The sequence below is a fragment of the Mauremys mutica genome, chromosome 10 (assembly GCF_020497125.1).
Source record: "Mauremys mutica isolate MM-2020 ecotype Southern chromosome 10, ASM2049712v1, whole genome shotgun sequence".
Classification (NCBI taxonomy): domain Eukaryota; kingdom Metazoa; phylum Chordata; order Testudines; family Geoemydidae; genus Mauremys; species Mauremys mutica.
In genome coordinates this window covers 55127824-55149841 of record NC_059081.1, presented here as the reverse complement: position 1 = coordinate 55149841, position 22018 = coordinate 55127824, and the positions used below count along the sequence as shown (strand labels likewise).

General features: G+C 41.1%; 1 protein-coding gene across 5 annotated transcripts in view; it reads left to right on the top strand.

Moving 5' to 3' along the window:
• The window catches only part of ANKRD44 (ankyrin repeat domain 44), a 213811-nt gene that overhangs the window by 89239 nt on the left and 102554 nt on the right, over nt 1-22018 (top strand). For all 5 annotated transcript variants that reach the window (XM_045032495.1, XM_045032492.1, XM_045032496.1 and 2 more), the window contains exon 2: nt 13301-13384. In XM_045032495.1, coding sequence (XP_044888430.1) covers nt 13301-13384 — 84 coding nt within the window. The remainder of the gene's footprint in view (nt 1-13300; nt 13385-22018) is intronic.

Below are 22018 nucleotides of genomic sequence, written 5' to 3'. Positions count from 1 at the left end.
CCATTTTGAACAGCTCTTTTTTTTTTTCACTTAACACCTGAAATGGTTTGGCTCCAATACCGTATGCAATATTTGTTTCCTATCGATTAATTAGTCAGTGCTGTAGATAACTGGGGAAACATTTTTGTAATGAGTCTTTTAAAGTGGGGGAGGGGTGGAAGTGAATCTGTAGGTAAAAAATATCCTGGAAAACTGAATTGATACCAATGTGGGGGTGATGGTTGTTTTTGGCTAATATTCCCGCTCCCACCCCCCGTGCTTTTCTTGTGATGAAATATCGTGATTCCTGTAGAACATTTAGGCAGATAAAGAAAGTTCCTCCCCTTGCTGCTGTGTTGTTGTTGGGTTTTTTTAAACACACATGGCTGTATTGTCACAGTAGTCAATTGTAATGCTATTTGGATAGCATATAATGTAGTACAGATCCCCAAGGCTTGAGAGACTTATCTTTAACATTTCCAATGGGACTGCGCAAACCAAGCTGTTCTCTGTGATCCCTCCCCTTTCCTTTTGAAATGTCAGAAATTCTTCATTCCCTCCGAGCCATAGCAGGGAAGAACGAAGAGGCACCAGCAATAACTGGGTCTCAGTCACAGCATGTGGGCCATGTTCTGAGATTATCTCCCTGTGGATTTAAAGTTGCTGCAAGATAGGGTGACCAGACAGCAAGTGTGAAAAATCAGACTGGAGGTGGGAGGGATAGCTCAGTGGTTTGAGCATTGGGCTGCTAAACCCAGGGTTGTGAGTTCACTCCTTGAGGGGGCCACTTAGGAAGCTGGGGCAAAATCAGTACTTGGTCCTGCTAGTGAATGCAGGGGGCTGGACTCAATGACCTTTCAGGGTCCCTTCCGGTTCTATGAGATAGGTAATAGGAGCCTATATAAGGCCTGGTCTACACTAGGCGTTTAAATCGGTTTTAGGAGCGTAAAACCGATTTAACGCCACAACCGTCCACACTAGGAGGCACCTTATATCGATTTTAATGGCTCTTTAAATCGGTTTCTGTACTCCTCCCCGACGAGAGGAGTAGCGCTAATATCGGGATTAACATATCGGAATAGGGTTAGTGTGGCTGCAAATCGACGGTATTGGCCTCCGGGAGCTATCCCACAGTGCACCACTGACCGCTCTGGACAGCATTCTGAACTCGGATGCACTGAACTTTTGAAATTCATTTCCTGCTTCCCCAGCGTGGAGAGCTCATCATCACAGGTGACCACGCACAGCTCATCAGCACAGTTAACAATGCAGTCTCCTGAGAATCGAAAAAGAGCCCCAGCATGGACTGCACGGGAGGTACTGGATCTGATCGCTATATGGGGAGAGGATTCAGTGCTAACAGAACTGCGTTCCAAAAGACGAAATGAAAAAGTATTTGAAAGAATTTCTAAGGCTATGACGGATAAAGGCCACAGCAGGGACTCAGTGCAGTGCAGAGTGAAAGTTAAGGAGCTCAGACAAGCCTACCAGAAAACCAAAGAAGCAAACGGAAGGTCCGGGGCAGGTCGAAAAACATGCCGCTTCTATGCTGAGCTGCATGCAATTTTAGGGGGCTGCGCCACAAGTACCCCACCCCTGACCGTGGATTCCGAGGTGGGGGTTGTAATCTCTGCCATGGCTGAGGATTATGCAGACGGGGAAGATGAAGATGAAGAAGAGGAGGACGACCTAGCAGAGAGCACACAGCACTCCGTGAGCCCCAACAGCCAGGAGCTTTTTATCACCCTGACGGAATCACCCTCCTCCCAGCCCTCACAAGCAACTATCCCAGACAATGACGCCATGGAAGGGAGCTCTGGTGAGTGTACCTTTGCAAATAGCAAACATTGGTTTTAAGCAAGCGTTTTTTAATGATTGATTTGCCCTGAGGTCTTGGGATGCATTCGCAGACAGTATAGTTACTTAGAAAAGTTTGTTAACATGTCCTGGGATTGAGAGGAAATCCTCCAGGGACATCTCAATGAAGCGCTCCTGTAGGTACTCCAGAAGCCTTTGCAGAAGGTTTCTGGGCAAGGCAGCCTTGTTCCGCCCACCATGGTAGGACACTTTACCACGCCATGCATGTAGCAAGTAATCAGGTATCATTGAGTGGCAAAGCATAGCAGCGTATGGTCCGGTGACTGCTGGCATTCAAGAAGCATCCGTTCTTTATCTTGTTGTGTTATCCTCAGCAAAGTGATATCGTTCAGGATAACCTGGTTAAAAATCAGGAATTTAAGTAAGGGGGGTGGCCATTTTTCTAATGGGTTCGTGGACTGCAGCAGCTTAAAAAAAAACCTTTCCTGCACGTAGCGAAGCGGGGGGAGGGGAGGAGTGAAATGCCGAGGATCATTTTTGTGTTTGGTAAAACGGGATCTTCCCCAAGCTACCAGCCACGCAGTGGGTGGGGGGGTGGGAAGGTTGTTGATTAGCAGGGAGCTAGCGTGGTATTAGCCATGCGTTGGGGGGGAGGGGTAAATCACTACAGAAGCCGAAAGACAGTGGCTTACCATGGCCGCATGCAAGCTGAATTCTGATGCCTGGACCTGTGTCTGTGAGATCTGTAACTCCAGAGCTGCAAGCACTCACTATTAAGATGAAAAATGTGACCTTGTAGGGAAATCACATGTGCTAGGTGAATAGTGCTGTTCACTGTGAGAGAGTATAACCATTGTTCTGTAAAATGTATCTTTCTAAATATTTATCTTCCTCATGCAGCTGCAAATTTTTCAACCATCCCTCCTCCATCCCAAAGGCTAGCACAGATAAGGCGGAGGAAAAAGAAGACACGAGATGAGATGTTCTCGGATATTATGGAAGTTACACGCAATGAAAGAGCTCATCTGAATGAGTGGAAGGACGTGGTATCAAATTACAGGAAAGAGGCCAGTGAACGTGAGGACAGGAGGGATGAACGTGAGGACAGGAGGGACAACCGAGATGAGAAGTGGCAGCAGGAAGATCAGCGGTGGCGGGATGCAACTCTGGGGCTGCTGCGTGATCAAACTGACGTGCTCCGGCGTCTGGTGGAGCTTCAGGAACGGCAGCAGGATCACAGAGTGCCGCTGCAGCCCCTGTGTAACCACCCTCAACCCTCACCATGTTCCATATCCTCCTCACCCAGACGTGTAAGAACGCGTGGGGGGAGGCTCCGTGCACCCGCCCACTCCACCCCCGTGGACAGCCCAACAAGAAGGCTGTCGTTAATGTGAAATTTTTTTAATGGCCTTCTCCATCCTTCCTATCCTCCTCCCAAACCACACCCTTACTTCTCTCCCTCTTTTTATAATGAATTAATAAAGAATTCATGATTTTTAAACGAGAGTGACTTTATTTGAATAAGTAAGCTGTACTCGAAGGGGGAGGGTGAGTTGCTTACAGGGAATGAGTCAATCAAGGGGGTTGGGTGTTCATCAACAAACACAGCAGTCACACTGTACCCTGGCCATTGATGAAGCTCCTTTTCAAAGCTTCTCTGATGAGCACCGCTTCCTGGTGTGCTCTTCTAATCTCCCTGGTGTCTGGCTGCGCGTAATCAGCGGCCAGGTGATTTGCCTCAGCCTCCCACCCCGCCATAAAGGTCTCCCCCTTACTCTCACAGAGATTGTGGAGAATACAGCAAGCAGCAATAACATAGGGGACATTGGTTTGGCTGAGGTCTGAGCGAGTCAGTAATGTGCGCCAGCGCGCCTTTAAACGGCCAAATGCACATTCCACCACCATTCTGCACTTGCTCAGCCTGTAATTGAACAGATCCTGACCACTGTTCAGGCTGCCTGTGTATGGCTTCATGAGCCATGGCATCAAGGGGTAGGCTGGGTCCCCCAGGATAACGACAGGCATTTCAACATCCCCAACTGTTATTTTCTGGTCTGGGAAGTAATTCCCTTGCTGCAGCCGTTTAAACAGAGTAGTGCTTCTGAAGACGCGAGCGTCATGAACCCTCCCTGGCCATCCCACGTGGATGTTTGTGAAACGTCCCTTGTGATCCACCAGTGCTTGCAGCACCATTGAAAAGTACCCCTTCCGGTTTACGTACTGGGTGCCCTGGTGCTGCGGTGCCAAGATAGGGATATGGGTTCCATCTATCGCCCCCCCACAGTTAGGGAATCCCAGTGCAGCAAAGCCATCCACTATGGCCTGCACGTTTCCCAGAGTCACAACCTTTCGTAGCAGCAGCTTTGTGATTGCTTTGGCTACTTGCATCACAGCAGCCCCCACAGTAGATTTTCCAACTCCAAATTGATTCCCGACTGACCGGTAGCTGTCTGGCGTTGCAAGCTTCCACAGGGCTATCGCCACTCGCTTCTCTACTGTGAGGGCTGCTCTCATCTTGGTATTATGGCGTTTCAGGGCAGGGGCAAGCAAGTCACAAAGTTCCATGAAAGTGCCCTTATGCATGCGAAAGTTTCGCAGCCACTGGGAATCGTCCCACACCTGCAACACAATGCGGTCCCACCAGTCAGTGCTTGTTTCCCGGGCCCAAAATCGGCGTTCAATGGATAGAATCTGCCCCATTACCATCAGGATCTCCAAAGCGCCGGGGCCCGCGGTTTGAGAGAATTCTGTGTCTACGTCCTCATCACTGTCATTGCCGCGCTGCCGTATCCGCCTCCTCCTCGACTCGGTTCGAAGGTCCTGGTTCACCATATACTGCACGAGAGTGTGCGAGGCGTTTAAAACATCCACGATTGCGGTATTGAGCTGAGCAGGGTCCATGCTTGCTGTGCTATGGCGTCTGCACAGTTCACCAAGCAAAAAAGGCGCGAAACGCTTGTCTGCTGCTTTCAGGGAGGGAGGGGTGAGGCTGTGCCCAGAACCACCCGCGACAATGATTTTTGTCCCATCAGGCACTGGGATCTAAACCCGGAAATGCCAAGGGGCGGGGGAAGCTGCGGGAACTATGGGATAGCTACAGGATAGCTACCCACAGTGCAACGCTCCAGAAATCGACGCTAGCCTCGGACCGCGGACGCACACCACCGAATTAATGTGCTTAGTGTGGCCGTGCGCACTCGATTTTATAAAATCTGTTTTACAAAACCGGTTTATGCAAATTCGGAATAGTCCTGTAGTGTAGACGTACCCTAAGAAAAAGACCCAAAAATCAGGACGGTCCCTATAAAATCAGGACATCTGGTCACCCTACTACAAGATGAAATCTTTTTCAACGGTTTCTAAGTATCCTCAAACAGTTTCTGTGACCAATATTTAATTGACCTGAATCTTCTTGAGGAGATTTTAATACTGCTTTGTTTACTTAAAGTGCAACTGTAACTTATTTATATAGTATCATCAGCATTTGTTCCTTTATCAAATAAGTCTAAGATATTTTCTTCATTTGGGGGGAAAATCTGAGTCTTGTTGCCCGAGTGAGATAGAAATTGAGTAACAGCTTCAGGATCTGATTGTCGGGTTTTCAGATTTCGTTAGGACAATGATTTTGTAAGCATGGTGTGTAATCATGGAAATATTGATATAGAAAACAGACCCTTTAGCTAGGAGAGTGACTGTCAATAAGAGGTAGATTGAAGGGTAAGGAAGAGCTTTAAAAACAGATTAATAATCTGATCTCATAAAGGTTAAATATGAGGAGTCTATTTCTTCATTAGTGTGAGCCCCTAGCTCCCAGTTATGCAGGAATTGATTTTTAGATGTTCACAACCTGTGCGATTTACTTGTTGAATAATTTTCAACCATTTCGCACCCAAATGTGGCACAATTAAAGAAGTGGAGATACAAGCAATTGAAATATTTCAGCTCATGGCAGGCTGACTATAATCTGTTTTTTATTATTAACATTGTAGCTTTTGGCTTAAGTGGTGGATGTGTGTAGGTTTATGATAATCTGAGATGAGGTTGTTTCATAAATCAAAAACTATGAAGAAAGACAAATTAGCAAAAGTTCAATTTTTCTTCAATTTTTGTGTTTGCTTGCAGCTGTCGCATAGCATAGAGGGAGACGAGGGGATACTGACTGTCTCTAGAGGATCAGGAGTTAGTGGAGAACAGGGGTAGGTGTGGGTTTGCATGTGTGAGTGAGGCTTTGAGGAAATTGAGAAATTAAGAGGACAGTTACAGCCAAAGTGAAAATGGCTATTCATTAATAAAGAGTTCCTCTCCCCATAAAGTCTTCAGGACATAGCAGACCCACCATAATGGTTTCTATTGCTCTGTCCTGCTGATGACCATTTTATCTCTTTTGACATTCTGAACCTAACACTCTTGCTGACTTCTGGTTGGGAGAGCAAGTGAAAAGCTCTTTTGAAAGCTCCTCACTCTTTAGAAAGCAAATGGTTGGGTCCCTCTTGAAGACAGAAGGCCAAATGTAAATTGGCATGAGACCATTTATGTCAAAGTAGCTAAACTGATTTACACCATCCGAGGGTCAGATTGTAGGGGTATAGTTTACTGTCTTTATATATGCATAGCCCTGCATCTGTGTTTGGGCATAACGCTGTCAGAGTTACTTCTGCCCATAAAGCCAACAACTCTGGGCTTATCCTGCATTTATCTTAGGTAACTCCTGGCTCAGTTCATACTATAGTTGTCTGCACTCTGGATCTTGTTTTCTGGGGTGGGATTGGAGGTGAGTAGGGTTTGCAGTTACAGTAGTAGCACCGATGGCCCCCATCAGGATCAGCATTGTGCACTCAATATAGTCTTCCCTATCAAGAGGCCAGTAGAGTAGTCCTGGTTTATTTGTATTCTTGTAATTTGGGATTTATCTCCATAGAGATTTTTACTGTGTGGTCTTCACTTCATTCAGAAGTTATATCTTATTGGATTCTGTGGACTCTTTTAGGCATAGTGTTGTTTTTACATCTCTGTCCTTCCTATATAATATGAAAAAGGATTGCTAGCTAAAATACTGATGCGCTACAGAGTATAGAAATAGATGGACAATGAAGGTGCACAATGCTGGAAACATGCAGCAAGAATAATTTTTTTACCAAATGCACAATGTTTAGTATTCATTGATTTGGTGCCATCATTGTACTCAAATGCTATACAGTACACAAAATTTAAAAACATTTCCTGTCCCAAGGAATTTGGAGAATTCCAAAAGCACTTAAGAGATTAGGAAGCCAGTAAGACTTGGTTTCCTGAAACTCATGTGTGCTTTTGGAAATCTTCCCTTTATAATCCTAAAGATAATGTATAGTTTAGCCCTTACATATTTCATTTAAGCTTGGGGAAAAGTCTGTTATCACCAGAACTGATGAATAAATCAATTTTTCCCCTACATTATTTTTTTGGTCAGCCTTGTTTTTGACACCACAAAATACTGCCAGATTCTAACTAGTCTGCAGCATGTTATCTCTGTCTCCATTTGATTCATTTAACTCCGAAGCCCTGTTTGTTAATTGTTCAGGTAATTTGGAGATGTGATCTCCAGACACATTTTAAAATGATATACAGAAATTGGGGCAAATGGTCAGTTTGAAGTAGTTAGCATGAAGAAAAGACACTTGGCCAATTGAATCAATTTGTTTGGCTCTTTCCCTTTTTAGAAGTGACCTAAAATTTAAAAAGTGATGAGTTATTTTCAGTGACTTGGCCCATAAGTTTGCCACAACGTAGCTTTGTCACTGAGGTTTTCTGGGTAGAAGAATTGCAGGATTCCAGGAATTGCAGGAAATAACCTCTGTTTCACCTGGAAACATTAGCCATCCCTAGGGCAAAAGATTGCCTATTTAAAGAAAAATTGAAAGCAGCCAAGATCTGGAGCCAAACTGACAGCCAGAAATAGAATAGGGATCAGAGAAGAGATTATTGTATTTGTACTGTCAACAGTGGCATGGCAAAAAAAAATGTGTGAACGCAAATATTAGGCTTCATCTTGCATTTTTTGAACATTGCAGAATCAGTCCCTTGGTCTTTTCTGAGCATTGTGAAGACTTGAAAAGATTAATTTGTTCTGTATTAAAATGTCACCTGTCTCACTGCATTGTCTGTATGACTGCTTTTACCTTCTACCTTTTGTTTTGCTGCATAGTTTTTTTGTTTTTTTATGCTTGAAATGCCTTTTGAATAATGTGGTTTTTTAAAAATAATTTTTTGTAGAGTGTTCTACATCTAGTTGATGTCTAATATATTATGGACCTTAATGGGATGATGAAACTGGAGGAAGCAAAGATTTGTTTGTGTCAATATAGAGTAAGAACAGTACAGGACAGTTAGTTTTCTGTGGTGAGTGGTGCTGGGACACCACCCCGCAGGTTGTTTTGTAGTTCTGCTGATTAACCCTTTCTTCTCCCCCATAGAACTTTGGCCTGGATGGTACTTTCTAATGCAGTCACTCTTCTGCCTCTCTCAGAACCGAGCAGAGTAGCATGTCCCATCACAATGAGTGCACATACCTTGTGCAGGGAAATATGGGGGAGGGGAGAATCTCTGTAAGTGAGCTCATCCTCGCTATTATAGTGTGTAACAAGACAAATTGAAAAAAATCTTAAGTCTAATGGTAAAACTGAGTTTATTTTTTTGAAAAGTAGCTTTATTAAGAAATAAAATGATCACTAACACAGATGCAGCACAAATGGACAAGTCCTGTATTTGCTGCAAACTCCCAACTCCCGTTGACTTCAAGCATCCCCTATCCCAGCCCAAAGGATGTCAGGCAGAATGCTATTTACAAATATTATGTACTGTCTTTTCAAGTTGTAAGGGGGGAGTCCTGATTTTTTTCTGGTGATTTGATTTAGTATGCATCCTGTAAAGCGGACACTTGTCTCTCGTGAGTGTCTCCTCTTGGCTGGCTGTGATGGTGCAATCTTTTCTCCTGGTGCCCCCTGTAGATTTGACCTTGTTTAGTATGTCTTCAGTGGCCCACTGCGAAGAGGGGAGCAGCTTTCAGAACCAGGTCCAGCAGGGCCCCTAGGGATGCAGGGCACTCTCCAGCTGATGTAGCAGCCTCATGTGACCCCCTGACCCCCTTCCCCATGTGAGCTGGTGTAGAGAAAGTCCCACGATAACAGACCTGGCCCCACCTTAGGACACAGGGTCCTTTTGGGTCACCGTAGCAGCACCACATGACCCCAAGGGTGGGGGCAGTTGCAGGCCCGACCTGGGCTGCACTGCCTTGGGACCCAGAGGCGCCATCAGCTTCCCCATGTGGTCCCCAGCCTCCTTTTCTCAAGCAAGGTGTGGGGGTCAGCATGGAATGCCTCTGGAGTTGCTTCTGTATACTACTGAGATACTCACTATGGTCTCAGTTCAGTAAGGTGCTTTACTCACATGCTTAAAGTGAGGTTCATGACTGTCCAGTTGAAGTAAAGTTAGGTATATGTTTTAGTAGTTTGCTAAATAAAGTTTTGCATACACAAGAAAAGTCCAAGGGAACCTTGTGCTCCTGAATCTGTATTCAGATATTTTTTTCACTGCTTCAGTTTCTCCTCGACAGAGCTAACCTATCCTTAGGGGAAAGTGCTTCTCTAATTTTGGAGAGCAGAACATAACATTTGGGGAACATCTCTCATCCACATGATTCTTTGAGTAAACAATGCACCTAAACCTGGAAAAATCTCTGCAGAAGATATCTTAGAAGTTATTTTTAAGAAATGTCACTTATTCACTACAGTAAGAAAACTTATTGACACATTTCATAATCACAAATGTAATAGCTATTATAGAAGAACAATAAAACAAAAGTTTTATGTTGGCTGCTGGTTTGGATTTCTAAGAGAAAATTTTGGACACACCCTAAATGACCTCTTTTCTGGAATCTGACACCACTTAAAATCCAGATCAATAAAGCAAGTGTACACATTTTAAAAATCTGGAATAGAAAAAACATGAATGACACATGCACTCTATTTCCAGTTCCATTAGTTTACTATGCGTTTTTTGACATTCACATTCCAATTTTTTTTTTCATATTAGAATTTTTGCTGCTTTTGGAATTGGAGCATTTTCAGTCAAAACATTTTCTATAAATAAATAAATATTTTAACTGTTCTATCAATAGAATATCACATTAAATCTGTCAGTCTCATTACTTAAAAAATCACACCCTACTAAAAAACCTAGGAAGTTTCACCCTGCCCCACCCAACAAAATAAAACAATCATTGGTACAGTTAGTCATCCGTGTGTAAACAGCATTGACTGAAAATCAAGGAAATCATCAGTTCAGATCATCCTACATCCATCATCAACACATACGTAACTTACACAACCTCCATTTTTTCCCACTGCCAGCCAACAGATACAACAATCCTTTTTTTATGATGACCACCAGCAGATGCACATTCTCAACTCTGACCTAAAATTTAAGCAATAATGCTGCAAAATATTTCAGGCATATTTTTCTAAAAATAGGCATATCATATGAAGATGTTATCTTCTCCATGTACTCACACACACACACACACATCTTAGAGCGTCTTTTGCAACCCTAAACCTTTATCTCCTCTACTGTGCACTTCAGAAACAATATCCATTAGTCAGTGGATGCATAGGAGTAACTGAAGGCAGCTATAGACCCATAAGTTTTACAGTCATTTTTTATGAAATGATGGATGATCTCTCTCTCTCTCTCTCTCACATAGTTAAAATTAATAGTAATAGTGTCATTGTAATTTATTTATAACAAGTGAATCCCTTCCACAGTAAAGGCAGCAAATGAGACTGTTGTAACTATCAAGGCATTATTCTTCTGTCCATCATGGGGAAAGATTTTGCTTCTTTCTTGTTGCCCCGAGCCGAGCCACTGATAGCTTGAGGAGTGAGAGCAGACCACAAGCTGGCTTCACTCCTGGATGTTTCACAGCAGAGCAAATCTTCATCTGTGCACCAGTTTATTGAGAAGGCACGAGAATTCAGGTGCCCTGTTCACATTGCATTTGTGGATATCAAGGCCTCCTTTGATTCTGGTGACAGGGAATCGCTTTAACTGGTCTTGAAACTCACAGACCTCCCTGGCAAGCTGTGTAGAATGTTCCATCTTCTATACGATGGCTCCTCAAACTGTGTTCTTGGAAAAGGGAAAAGAACCTCATTCTTCCAGATTAGGTTGGGCCTTTGACAAGGATGTGTTGCTACCCCAGAACATTTCAATGCTGTCATAGACTATGTGCTTGACTAGACAGTAAGTGAATGCAGTTTAGGAATATGCCATCATGATCAGAACCTCACCAATGTAGATTGTGCCAACGACATAGCGCTAGTTTTCAAATCAATGAACAAGCTAGTCATGACACGTAAAGCCCTGGAAAGCTCTGCATCAAAAGTCGGTCTGAAAATTAATTAGGGTAAAAACAAAGTTCTTCCGGTTGATGATTTTGAACGTGCTGCAGGCTCTACTATTTAAGTGGGCGACCAGCCAGTTGAGATTGTCGGTGATTTCACCTGCCTCGGCTCTATTGTCGATAACATAGGCAGCATTGAGAAAGAGCTTGAGGAGAACTTGAAGCCTGCACTGCAAAAGCATCATCAGTAGTGGGGAGCCTAATTAAGAATGTCTTCCACAAACTGAACACCTGATAAGTAGAGAGATGAAGTGGAAGCATAATAATGCTTCGGTGTTCAGCATTTCTTAAAGTGTACTATCCATAACTGGATATATGTACCGTATATACTTGTTCATAAACCGAATATTTTTGGTAAAAAAGTGACACATCAAAGAGTGGGGGTCGGCTTATAAACATGTCTACACCAAAATTTGATGATTTTAAACTCTATGGAATCATTGAATTGAATATCTAATACAGGGATTGGCAACCTTTGGCCCGTGGCCGGCCGGGCCGGTTTGTTTACCTGCTGTGTCCGCAGGTTTGGCCGATCGCAGCTCCCTCTGGCCGTGGTTCACTGCTCCAGGCCAATGGGGGAGGCAGGAAGCGGTGGCCAGCACATCCCTCAGCCCACACCGCTTCCGGACAAAGTTCTGCAACCACTGAAATATAGGGTTGGCTTATGAAAGGGACATACAGTTTTTGCTATTTTTACTTATCCATTTTGGGTGGTCGGCTTATAAACGAGCAGGATAATGAATGAGTATATACGATATATGTTATTAATTTTATCCTCCAAAATACTGGGAGAGAGGAACAATTTCCACCTCAACCTTCCACTTAACTAACCTTTTTCTCTTCTCAATTTTCCTTCATCCTATCTTGCATTCCCTCCTTACATCTGCTGTATCCATCCAGTCCCCAAATTCTCTGGCCTCTTCTCCCGATTAGTCTCTCTTAAAAATCATGTCTGTCAGAATTTTTTTACCTGCTTTTGTTACAAGTAAGAACTCAGAGGACAGTGTTTCTTCCATCCTCTTTCAATGATAATCTTCCCCGTTCCTTTAGTTTGTTGACATTGTGCAGTATACAGCATTTTGTGCATAGTCACTTAGGTCTCTGTCCTACAAAGACTTAAGCTCTGTCTAACTTTGAGTTCTTGAGTAGTCTCCTTGAAGTCAATTTGCATTACAGATGTGCTTAACCCTTTACAGGAATAGGGGGGTCTTAGTCATTTCCCCCTGCTGCTTATGTGGGCTTTTCATACACTAGCGGGGAGAGACAAATATTTTTAAAAAAGGCAAAATGTGATTGTAAAACTGCAAACATTGGCACAGGATCTGTGGTCTGGTATCTGAAACCATTATTTTTTAAATTGAGTAGATTTTGAAGTTGATTGTGTCCTGTCAATTTACTTGACAGTTCAGATACTATAGTGCTGTGGGCCTAATACAAACCTAGAGAGAGAGAGAAAAGTCGTCAACATTCTGATTAACTGGCAGTGATGTCATCTTTCCCCTGTCAACAACACTTAACAAATGGGTGTGCCAGATTTTTCCTTCTTTCTGCCTTATTATATATTTGTACATTCCACTTCATAATTTCAAGCAGTGAGACAATTATTTCACGTCTTGGGTAGTTAAACTGTGCTTAATGGCTTTTTCTTTAGTAAACTAACCTGAGATGCATAATAATCATCGAGAAATACACTGCTGTTCATTTATTTTCTGCTTAAATATGTCTGTAGAGTGATTGTTATTAAAACTTCGCCATATGCTGACAGCTAGAGCTGAGAAGTATCTAAGGGAAAACTGGTAACCTCATACTTCGTGCTGACTGTGTGGTATCTGTTGGCAAAAGCTGCCATTTTAATGGGGTTCCCGCTCTGTACACTTACGTGTTCATGCATACAGATTTACCTGGTGCAAGCTAATAAACCTTGCTTATAAGATTTTCATGTTGATTTGAGACTGACGAAGGATTGAATGCATAATGTCTGTGCATTGTATTGGTAAATGTTAGAAGGAATAGTATGTTGTCTTTAAAAGAACAAAAACCAAACCTTTAATGATTGTTTTCTATTCCCAGCCACCACTGGTCCAAGCAATTTTCAGCGGTGATCCAGAGGAGATACGGATGTTGATCTACAAAACTGAGGATGTTAATGCTCTGGTAAGTGACTGTGTGTGTATGTACTGTGCTTATGAACTGTCATGATTTCAATTTGAATTATTCCATTAGTATAAAAAATCTAACAAAATGGAAAATATTTGGTAGCTAGAGATTCATGGCTTAAATAGATTCCTAATTATTACTGGAACAAATAAGTATCTACAGCACAGGGTATCAAGTATCAGAGGGGTAGCCGTGTTAGTCTGGTTCTGTAGAAGCAGCAAAGAATCCTGTGGCACCTTATAGACTAACAGACGTTTTGCAGCATGAGCTTTCGTGGGTGAATACCCACTTCTTCGGATGCAAGTGGTGGAAATTTCCTGGGGCAGGTATATATAAGCAAGCTAGCTTGCTTCTTGCTTGCTTATATATACCTGCCCCAGGAAATTTCCACCACTTGCATCCGAAGAAGTGGGTATTCACCCACGAAAGCTCATGCTGCAAAACGTCTGTTAGTCTATAAGGTGCCACAGGATTCTTTGCTGCTAGCACAGGGTAGTAATTCCCTACATGTACCATAATTACTTCAAATATGCAAGTCAGTCAGGGACAGTAAGTTTTGTCCAAATCCCTATTGTTGTGAACTAAAACAGCTGAAAGTAGTATATCTTGAATCTCTGTAAAATTTCTCACTAATGAGCCCTTGCAGATTTGGGACTGACCTTCATTCAGGATTTGAATATATTTAACGTCTAAGTTAATTTCACTACAGCTATCTCAAACAACAAGATTAAGAAAGCTGCAGCTTGGCCAGTGATATACACACAGAGGAATTATTGCAGGATAGATTGGCTTATGTCTAGCTTAGACCATGGTAAACAGCTGTAAACAAGCAGAGGTTAAGTATTTAATAGGGGAACATCTCAAAACTGAGCCTGCTCTTCTTTCGGAACTTGTTTGTTTTTTGTCTTACACTTTTCCCCTTTGTATTCAATTACATTAGAACTTTAAAATGAGCAGTTTTTGCTGACATCTTGAGTACAGTTGGTAAGCTGTGGAGCTGGTTAGACTGTGGTGCTGAGACAGCACAGAGATTTGCAGGCTGTCAACTTGGTCTTTTAAGTTAAACATCCTTACCTTGGGTCTTTTCCAGACCAAAAAAATCACCATTATTTTATTCTGAGCTAGTTCCAGTGGTTTGTCTGGTTTGTTTACAACATAGGAGGCTCTTGGTTGGAACTACAGCTCCTGTGGCCATTGTGGGTAAAATATCTGGTTGAAAGAGGTAGACTTAGAGATTTGTCTTACAGCTGTAGCAGTGATTCCCCAGCTTTAGTTAAACGGCTCCATTCAACTCCCAGTGATATCAACAGAAAGAGTTGCCATTGACTTAAATGGGAGCCAGATCAGGCTCATATAGAGGGGTGAAAGGAGAGATTGAGGTGAAGCTGATGTCTTTCTGTCAGTACTGTTATCAGTTCTTGTGTCCTGTCCTGAAATAAGATTCTAAAGATGCTAATTGTAAAATATTGTCTCCTTTATATCCCCTCTATTTTTGTTTTCTCCAATGATGATAATGGAATTTTGACATACTTGCAAGGTGAGTAATCTGTTCTTTATACTGCATATTAGTTTGTCAAAAATAGCTCTTGTTGTGCAGATCCAGATGGTTACATGCTTTCAAGTTCTACCCATAAAATGTTTTCATGTCCCCTTCAGTCCAAGGTTGCTGGGTATTGTTGCTATGGAGATGTACTCAATTCCCAGGTAAAATATTAAGTGGGTAGCATATGTTTTCTATGAGGACACCATGGCTTTTAATGGAAAAAAGATAATTGATGTGAACATTTTTATGCAGAATTCTGTTCAGGATAATGAAAGCCCTTGCAAGACTCTGTTGACCCACCAGCTTGCTGCCTGTACATAAGAAATGGAATGTTCTTTGCAGTAATTACAAAAATATTTTTCAGGATATATTCAGAAATATAAATTTAAAGTAGTAATTTCAGATAAATACCAAATACTGGAAATGTCACTAAAAGAATGGGTAGAAAACACCACATCTCCCATCTGCTGTGAGCTGGCTAGTCACGGTAGTTGCATATGCGAATTATCTTCAGTCTGTTTCCAATTCCTTCCATGTAACCATTTCAGCAATGCTTGGCTATTTCTAGCCATGTGACAGGAAGCTTTGGCACTGCTTGTTAGTGATGGGTTGTTTTCCGATCATTTTTGGTTAATAGTAAAAAAGTTGAAAGAGTTCAAATGTAAATATAAAGTAAAAATATGATTTGACTACTCTCACAGTGAGTTTTAAGAATTTCTAAAGTCATATGTGATGTTTCAGAGCCCACAGCAGAAGAGCTATTAGCATGGCAGAACAAAATGGGACATGGGAAACTATGAAAAATCAGTGATACCTAACAATAGTAAACTGTCAAAGCAGCATGAGAGTTGTCCTTATCTAAGGAAATAGAATATTAACCTTGGGAAAAGACTTCAGAGCAAATCATAAATTAGAAGAACAAATTATGTAACCTAGCAATATAAACAATATCTTTCCTAGCCTGGAAGTGTGTGTTTAAAAAATAAATGACTCTGAGGTCTAAATGATGCTTCTGTAATTGGGACTTTTATTTTGTAACCAAGAAAAAGTTGTAACTGTTTGGCTTAGAACGGCTTGTTTGTTTTTAGTTCATTTTGCCAAGATAGAGGTCAGAGTGACCGCTCTGTGTTTCTCACTGGTCTTCATGGGGAACAAGATGCTGCTTTTACATCTTGATGGCAATGATACTTTTTCTCTAGTGGGCAGTAGTTGCTTCTTATCACTAAACGTTTGACTGTTTTTACCCAGAGGTGGGTCTGCAGGCAATTTTCACTGGCCTACAGCTCAGGGAACAGGGATTTTGATTGGAATCCCCATGTCTTAGTTTTATAGACCAACATATGTTGTACTATGAAACCACTGATCTAGCTGCAGGCAGGTATTTTTAATACTTACCCTTTATACATGGAAATATAAATGTAATTTTGTTTGTTTTTTAATTTGGAGAAGAAGGCGGGGACCTCTTTGAATTTTTTTTCTTTCATTCTCTCTTCCCTAAAAGCTTTTTGACCCTCCCCCTAGTGATGGCACTGTACACAGTGTGAACCAGTGGTGGGCATTTGAAACCTAGGCAGTTGTTTAGGGCTTCCGGATTCTAGCCCACCAGGCAGGAGAGCAGGTCAATTTTTTTCACAGAAAAATGTCTTTTCAACTGAAACAAAATAATTTATGGAAAATTTTCATCTAGGTTTAAATCTTCCACTTCACACACTTTTTGTTCTTTCACTTTTTGGTTTTTGAAAACTGAAAAACTTCTTTGTTTTTCCCTCTTCCCCTTTTTCTTTTTTCCTTTTTTTCTTTATGCCAGAGAGAGAGAGAGTCTGCCAGAAATTTTATCATGTTTGAACTTTTTCATGGAAAATAAATAGCATTTTTCACCAGCTCTACTAGTCAAAGCACCATCTACGTGTACTATTTATTTAAACTCCTAAGCCCCTTTGCTGGGATATCTGTTACAGTTAATCTACGTAGGGATTTATTAATAACTTGGGCTGGGATTTTCAAAGGCGCATAAGGGAAGTAGTCGCTCAAATCACATTGACTTTCATTAGGAGAGCTTGCTGACATACCTCTACATTATTGGACCAGCTTCTGTTTGTGAGAGAGAGAAGCTTTCGAGCTACACGGGAGCTGCTCTTCAGGTCTGGAAGAACACTGCATACCTCTCCATTATTCTCCACTTTCACCTTCCATTAAAAAAAATAGTAATAAAGTCTCTTGCAGTCATTTTATGAAGAACTACACAAGTGTTTCTTGAAGTGAAGTGGTTGAGAAGGACTAGCTGGAAGGATGGGGTACAAATTAAAATGCATAGGCAGTGTGCAGATGCGACTGGTTTCATTTTCCTTAAAGTAGCATTGCCAGCATGAAGTGCTCAGAGTTTGAGAGTCAAGCCCCCCAAAATCATCATCATTTATTACAAAATCCTAAAATAAAAAAAATACTAATTTTCGGATGCTTTTTATTTCCCTTCTGTTTATTGAGCTTAGAGTACTCATGTCATGCTTTCAAGCTTTTTAGTCTGCAACCATGAAAGCTAGAAACTTAAATATATTTGCATGAATTTGGGATGATATCAATGTGCACAGCTACAAACGAGGATTAGTAGTCGTCCAATATGAGAAGCCATAGTTTCCTGGCCTGAGATTATGTATAGAAAGAGAACCAGCAGCAAAACAATATTGAGCACTTTTGCTTACCTTAAATAATCCACATAGTCATAATAGATCAAGAATTCATCCAAAATAATGAAGATACTTATTATACATAAGACTTAATATTCTCCAGTGCAATGTCTTACTCTATAAGAATTAGACTAAAGGTATTTTAAGTATAGTACCAAAACCCATAAGCATGACCCTTACTAGGAGTCAGAGTAAGGTAAAGAGATATTTGAAAAATCATTTTGAAGATTTAATACAATTTAATAAATGGTATTTCCATTTTCAGTGAGAAAAAGCTGTGTTCTTTTCATAAAGTCACATTTGTGTATTGATGATTGATTAATAAAAATATTATTTAAAAGACTTAATTTGGCCCCTACAGAATCCACATCAACAGCCAATAAGATAGACCTCAGAATGACTGAGACTCTTAGACAAGTGATCTGCAAGCCACATATCTTCCTTAAATCCTATTTTATCTAAGAAGAGGGATGAGTCACTTATATTTAACAGAAACTGCACATGACCTTTTCTGTAACGGTGACAAAATAACCACTCTAACTAGCAAGCGCAGCTGTTCTAGGCTAGTAACCACTGACTTTATATAAGTGTCTTGTCATTTCACAACATGTCCTTGTTTGATTGAAAAATCCAGCTTTTCCTGTATTTTGCTCAATGCTGGCATTCTCAGACTAGGCCTGGAATTTGTTAATACATCACACTACCACATTTGTAAATGAAGATGGCTTGAGCAAACCTGCATTTAGCTAGAGTTATTTGTGCATATCTGGATCCTGAAAAGTCTAGTACTGGAATAGAAATACTCCACATGTAGTTCGAAGTGTGATTATAAAATGCCACTTGCTACTGCACATATCTCTTTCCTGTGTTTTCTGTTGTGTGCCTTGTTCACTGACATAAGCAAGCTACTGTTGGGACTTTGGGGTCAATATATCAGGGGAAACTGCATTGTGCATGCAGTTGGGAGACAGGAGGTCTGGATTTATTGCTGTAACTGCTACTGATTTGCTAGTGACTTTGGGCAAGTTGCTTAGGGCTTGTCTATATGATGTGGCAGTGCACACCAGAGGGGTATAAATTGTCGAGTGCTCAAGTGTTGCACTCTAACTGCCTCGGTACTCCCTGCTAACGTGCTCTAAAAGGTTCCTAGTGAGTGTTACTGAAGTACTGTTTCAAGCAGGATTACCTTACCGCACCATGTAGACAAGCCTGTCAGTTCTTTGTGCTTCAGTTTGCTCATCTGAAAGCAGGGGATAGTTTTCACAAATCTCTGTAACATACTCTGAGCCCTATGGAAGGAAAAGTGCTATAAAAACCCAACGTTGTTATCCTTATCCTTCGTGTAAGTGCAAAATGCATTTCTATTCTACCTCATATGGTATCCACAAAATCACCAGTTAAGGACCCAGTCATGCAACTCTTGACTTTTGGGTGTAGGCCTGAATGTCTATACTGCAATTTTATAGCCCTGTGAGCCCAAGTCAGCTGACCTGGGCCAGCAGCGGCCATGCCAACGGTTTTTGATTGCTGTGTAAACATACCTAGGGGGTTAAGATTAGTAGGGTCCGGCCTTAAGTTTTGATTCAGGAAACCTGTATGGGTGGTTATGTCTGTTGAAAATGCAGAGAGCAGAAATAACACAAGTTGACTTTCATATGCCAGCTGGTGCTCCTGGTTAGGCATTTGGATTTGTTTTGTAAATTGCACAGTTTAACAGAGGAATCACTGAAGGAAAATAAATATTGACAAGAAAGATGTTGTTTTTACAAAATAAACTTTTTGACCATAGCTAGTTTTTAAATAGCCCAGGAGCTAAACTGGCTCAATTGCTCTTTCCTCTTAGTAGCTCCTAATCAGTTGCCTACTGTAGGTTGGATTGAGATTCACTTACTCATAAGATGGGTCTAACAAATCTTTATTAAGGCAAAACACTTAGCAAGTGGTGATCAGTTACTTATAAGTGAGGAGCTCATCAGGATGATCTCATCACAGTTGCCTTCTGGACCGGACAATACAGCTTCAACCCTCTTTTGTTAGACAGATTTATTTATAACTTTTTTTGGTATCTTTTCTTATACATATGTATTAGTCTCTGATTTCCATGTCAACTCTCCTCCCATCAGTACAGGTTTAGTTTTAGTTCAGACGGGTCTTTTTTAGTTACTTTATCTTGTCTTTTCTTTTTCTCACAAACATGATTACTCTGCAATTTCTTACACATGCGCAGCACTAAACAATTGCTCTGAAATTTTGTGCACATGTGCAGTTCTTTTTATGGTCATGCTGTTAAATGTTATTAGAGCAGACTCTTAAAATTCACAGCAGGCTTCCAGCAGGCCTAAGTGTGCCTGTGCTCCCAACACCCTGCATTATTTTTTTCTGAAGTAAAATTGAACCTGAATTATTCTATCAACACTACCATCCACCTTATGAACTGTCCGTTCTATGTAAATACATTCCTATCTCTTAGCAATTGTAAGTGTGGCTTAAATTGTGTTAAATAAGTTGAAGGTTCTTTCTGTGTGACTGTTCCATTACATTTGAGTAATTTTCTGTTCTAGTCATTGATATGCATCCATTATGATGTAATTTAGTCTGCCTCGTAAATTGACCCTGGCTAATTTGGAGAAAGTGTGAATCCCTAAAGCTTTTTAGCTCTGATTCTGTTCTTATCTCCATTAACATCAGTGGCATTTCTCCTGATTGACATTGGTGTAAGTGAGAGGAGAATCAGGCCTGGCAGTTGGTTAAGTATTATTCTGATTTTAATTGTGCTAAGCAGTATTTTGAATGTATTACATTGGTCTCTGTGGCTCAACCAATTCATATGGCCAAAAATGAAGGCAGACATTAGTTTTCCATTACATCTTCATTGACACCTGCAGTAGATGCACATGCTCTTTTGTGAACCAAGGCAACAAATTAATTCATTTTTGAAGGGGGACTGTTTACCTCACTTTCAGTAACTTGTCTTAGCCATCATGTAACATATCTATTGTCTAGTTCCTTTAAGTCCTGTATCTGAAACATGCCTTATTATTTATCTTACCATTGTGTCCAGTCTTCCTTTCACTATCTTCTCTTGCTTCTTTGTTTCCTTTAAATGTTTATATGAACTTAGTTACTGCCAAACCTTTTACAGATTGAAATAATGCTTGCTTTCTCTCTCTCTCTCTCTCTGTAGCCTTCAATGTTTAGACCTCATTGATTTTTCACTGTTCTACCATCATGTCAAAATTATGTCTGTGGTTGAACTTATCTCTCTGTGCGTAGGCTCAGCACAAAGATTGGGCACCATTTAATTGGCGGATGGTCTTTGTGTGGGCTGTGAATACAAGGAGTGAATTTCATTGTATGTGCATATGCCCTAGTTCCTCTTGTTTTCTTTGTTATGCTTTTTGTAGCATAAACAGGAACCTGAGAATGATCCTCTGACTGACCTACTTATATACATTCTCAGCTACAGATGTAATAGTCAGGCTTCTTCAGCAGTAACCCAATAAATGATCACCCTCTGGAGGGTTGGGTTTTGTTTTGTTTTTTGCCTTTTACTTAGAAATTATTTCAAGTCTATCTTCTTCAGTTATAACTTGCATCAGCATGAGCCCTGTTTTGTTGTTCGGTGCTCAATTGTGACAGGTGGCAGAAGATTTATTTTCTCATCTAGGAAACGTAGAAATCAGGCTTAAAAATAACCAAACCACTAAAAAAAACTTTTTTGTTTGTTTAAAACCTGATTCTGCTGATATTGAAGTCATCTCTCAATGACTTCGATATCTGAGGATCAGATGCTTGTGGATAGACATTGCTCTGCTTGTCAATGGGTTGGTGCTTTTATTTTTAGGACCGTATGAATTGATTGTATCAGATGATCCACTAAATACCTCGTTGCCTCAAAATGTTATGTCGAAACAAGTCACAGGCACAAAATTCCACTCTCCTGTTGCACCTTTTTTTCTGACAGCCAAGTCCCCATTGAGTTTTGAATTATTGTGAAATATTCCTGATAAGCCATCAATCAATTAACGGGATTGTTTTGGATACTTGCTTGAACTTGCATCACCAACACCCCATTTCACATCCCTCTGTTCTCTTATCAAGCCTTGTATATTGTCACAAGGTGGTACTATAAAGCTTAGAGTTGACAGATGCAAGAACTGTTGCTAATATTGCCCCAAACCCAAGAGAGATTCTACAGTGCAATGCATTAATTAAAAAAAATAATGCACTGAAAACATTTCTATTTTTGTTCAGGATTTTGACCAGTTTTTGTTTTATGATTCTGCATGTATTGTACAGTCTTAGGAGAGAAGCACGAAGTAATCCTTCTGAGTATTATGGTGCACTATCCCACAGCGCACGCTTGCCCTGCCAATGCAAACTGAAGCATAATATATTACATCA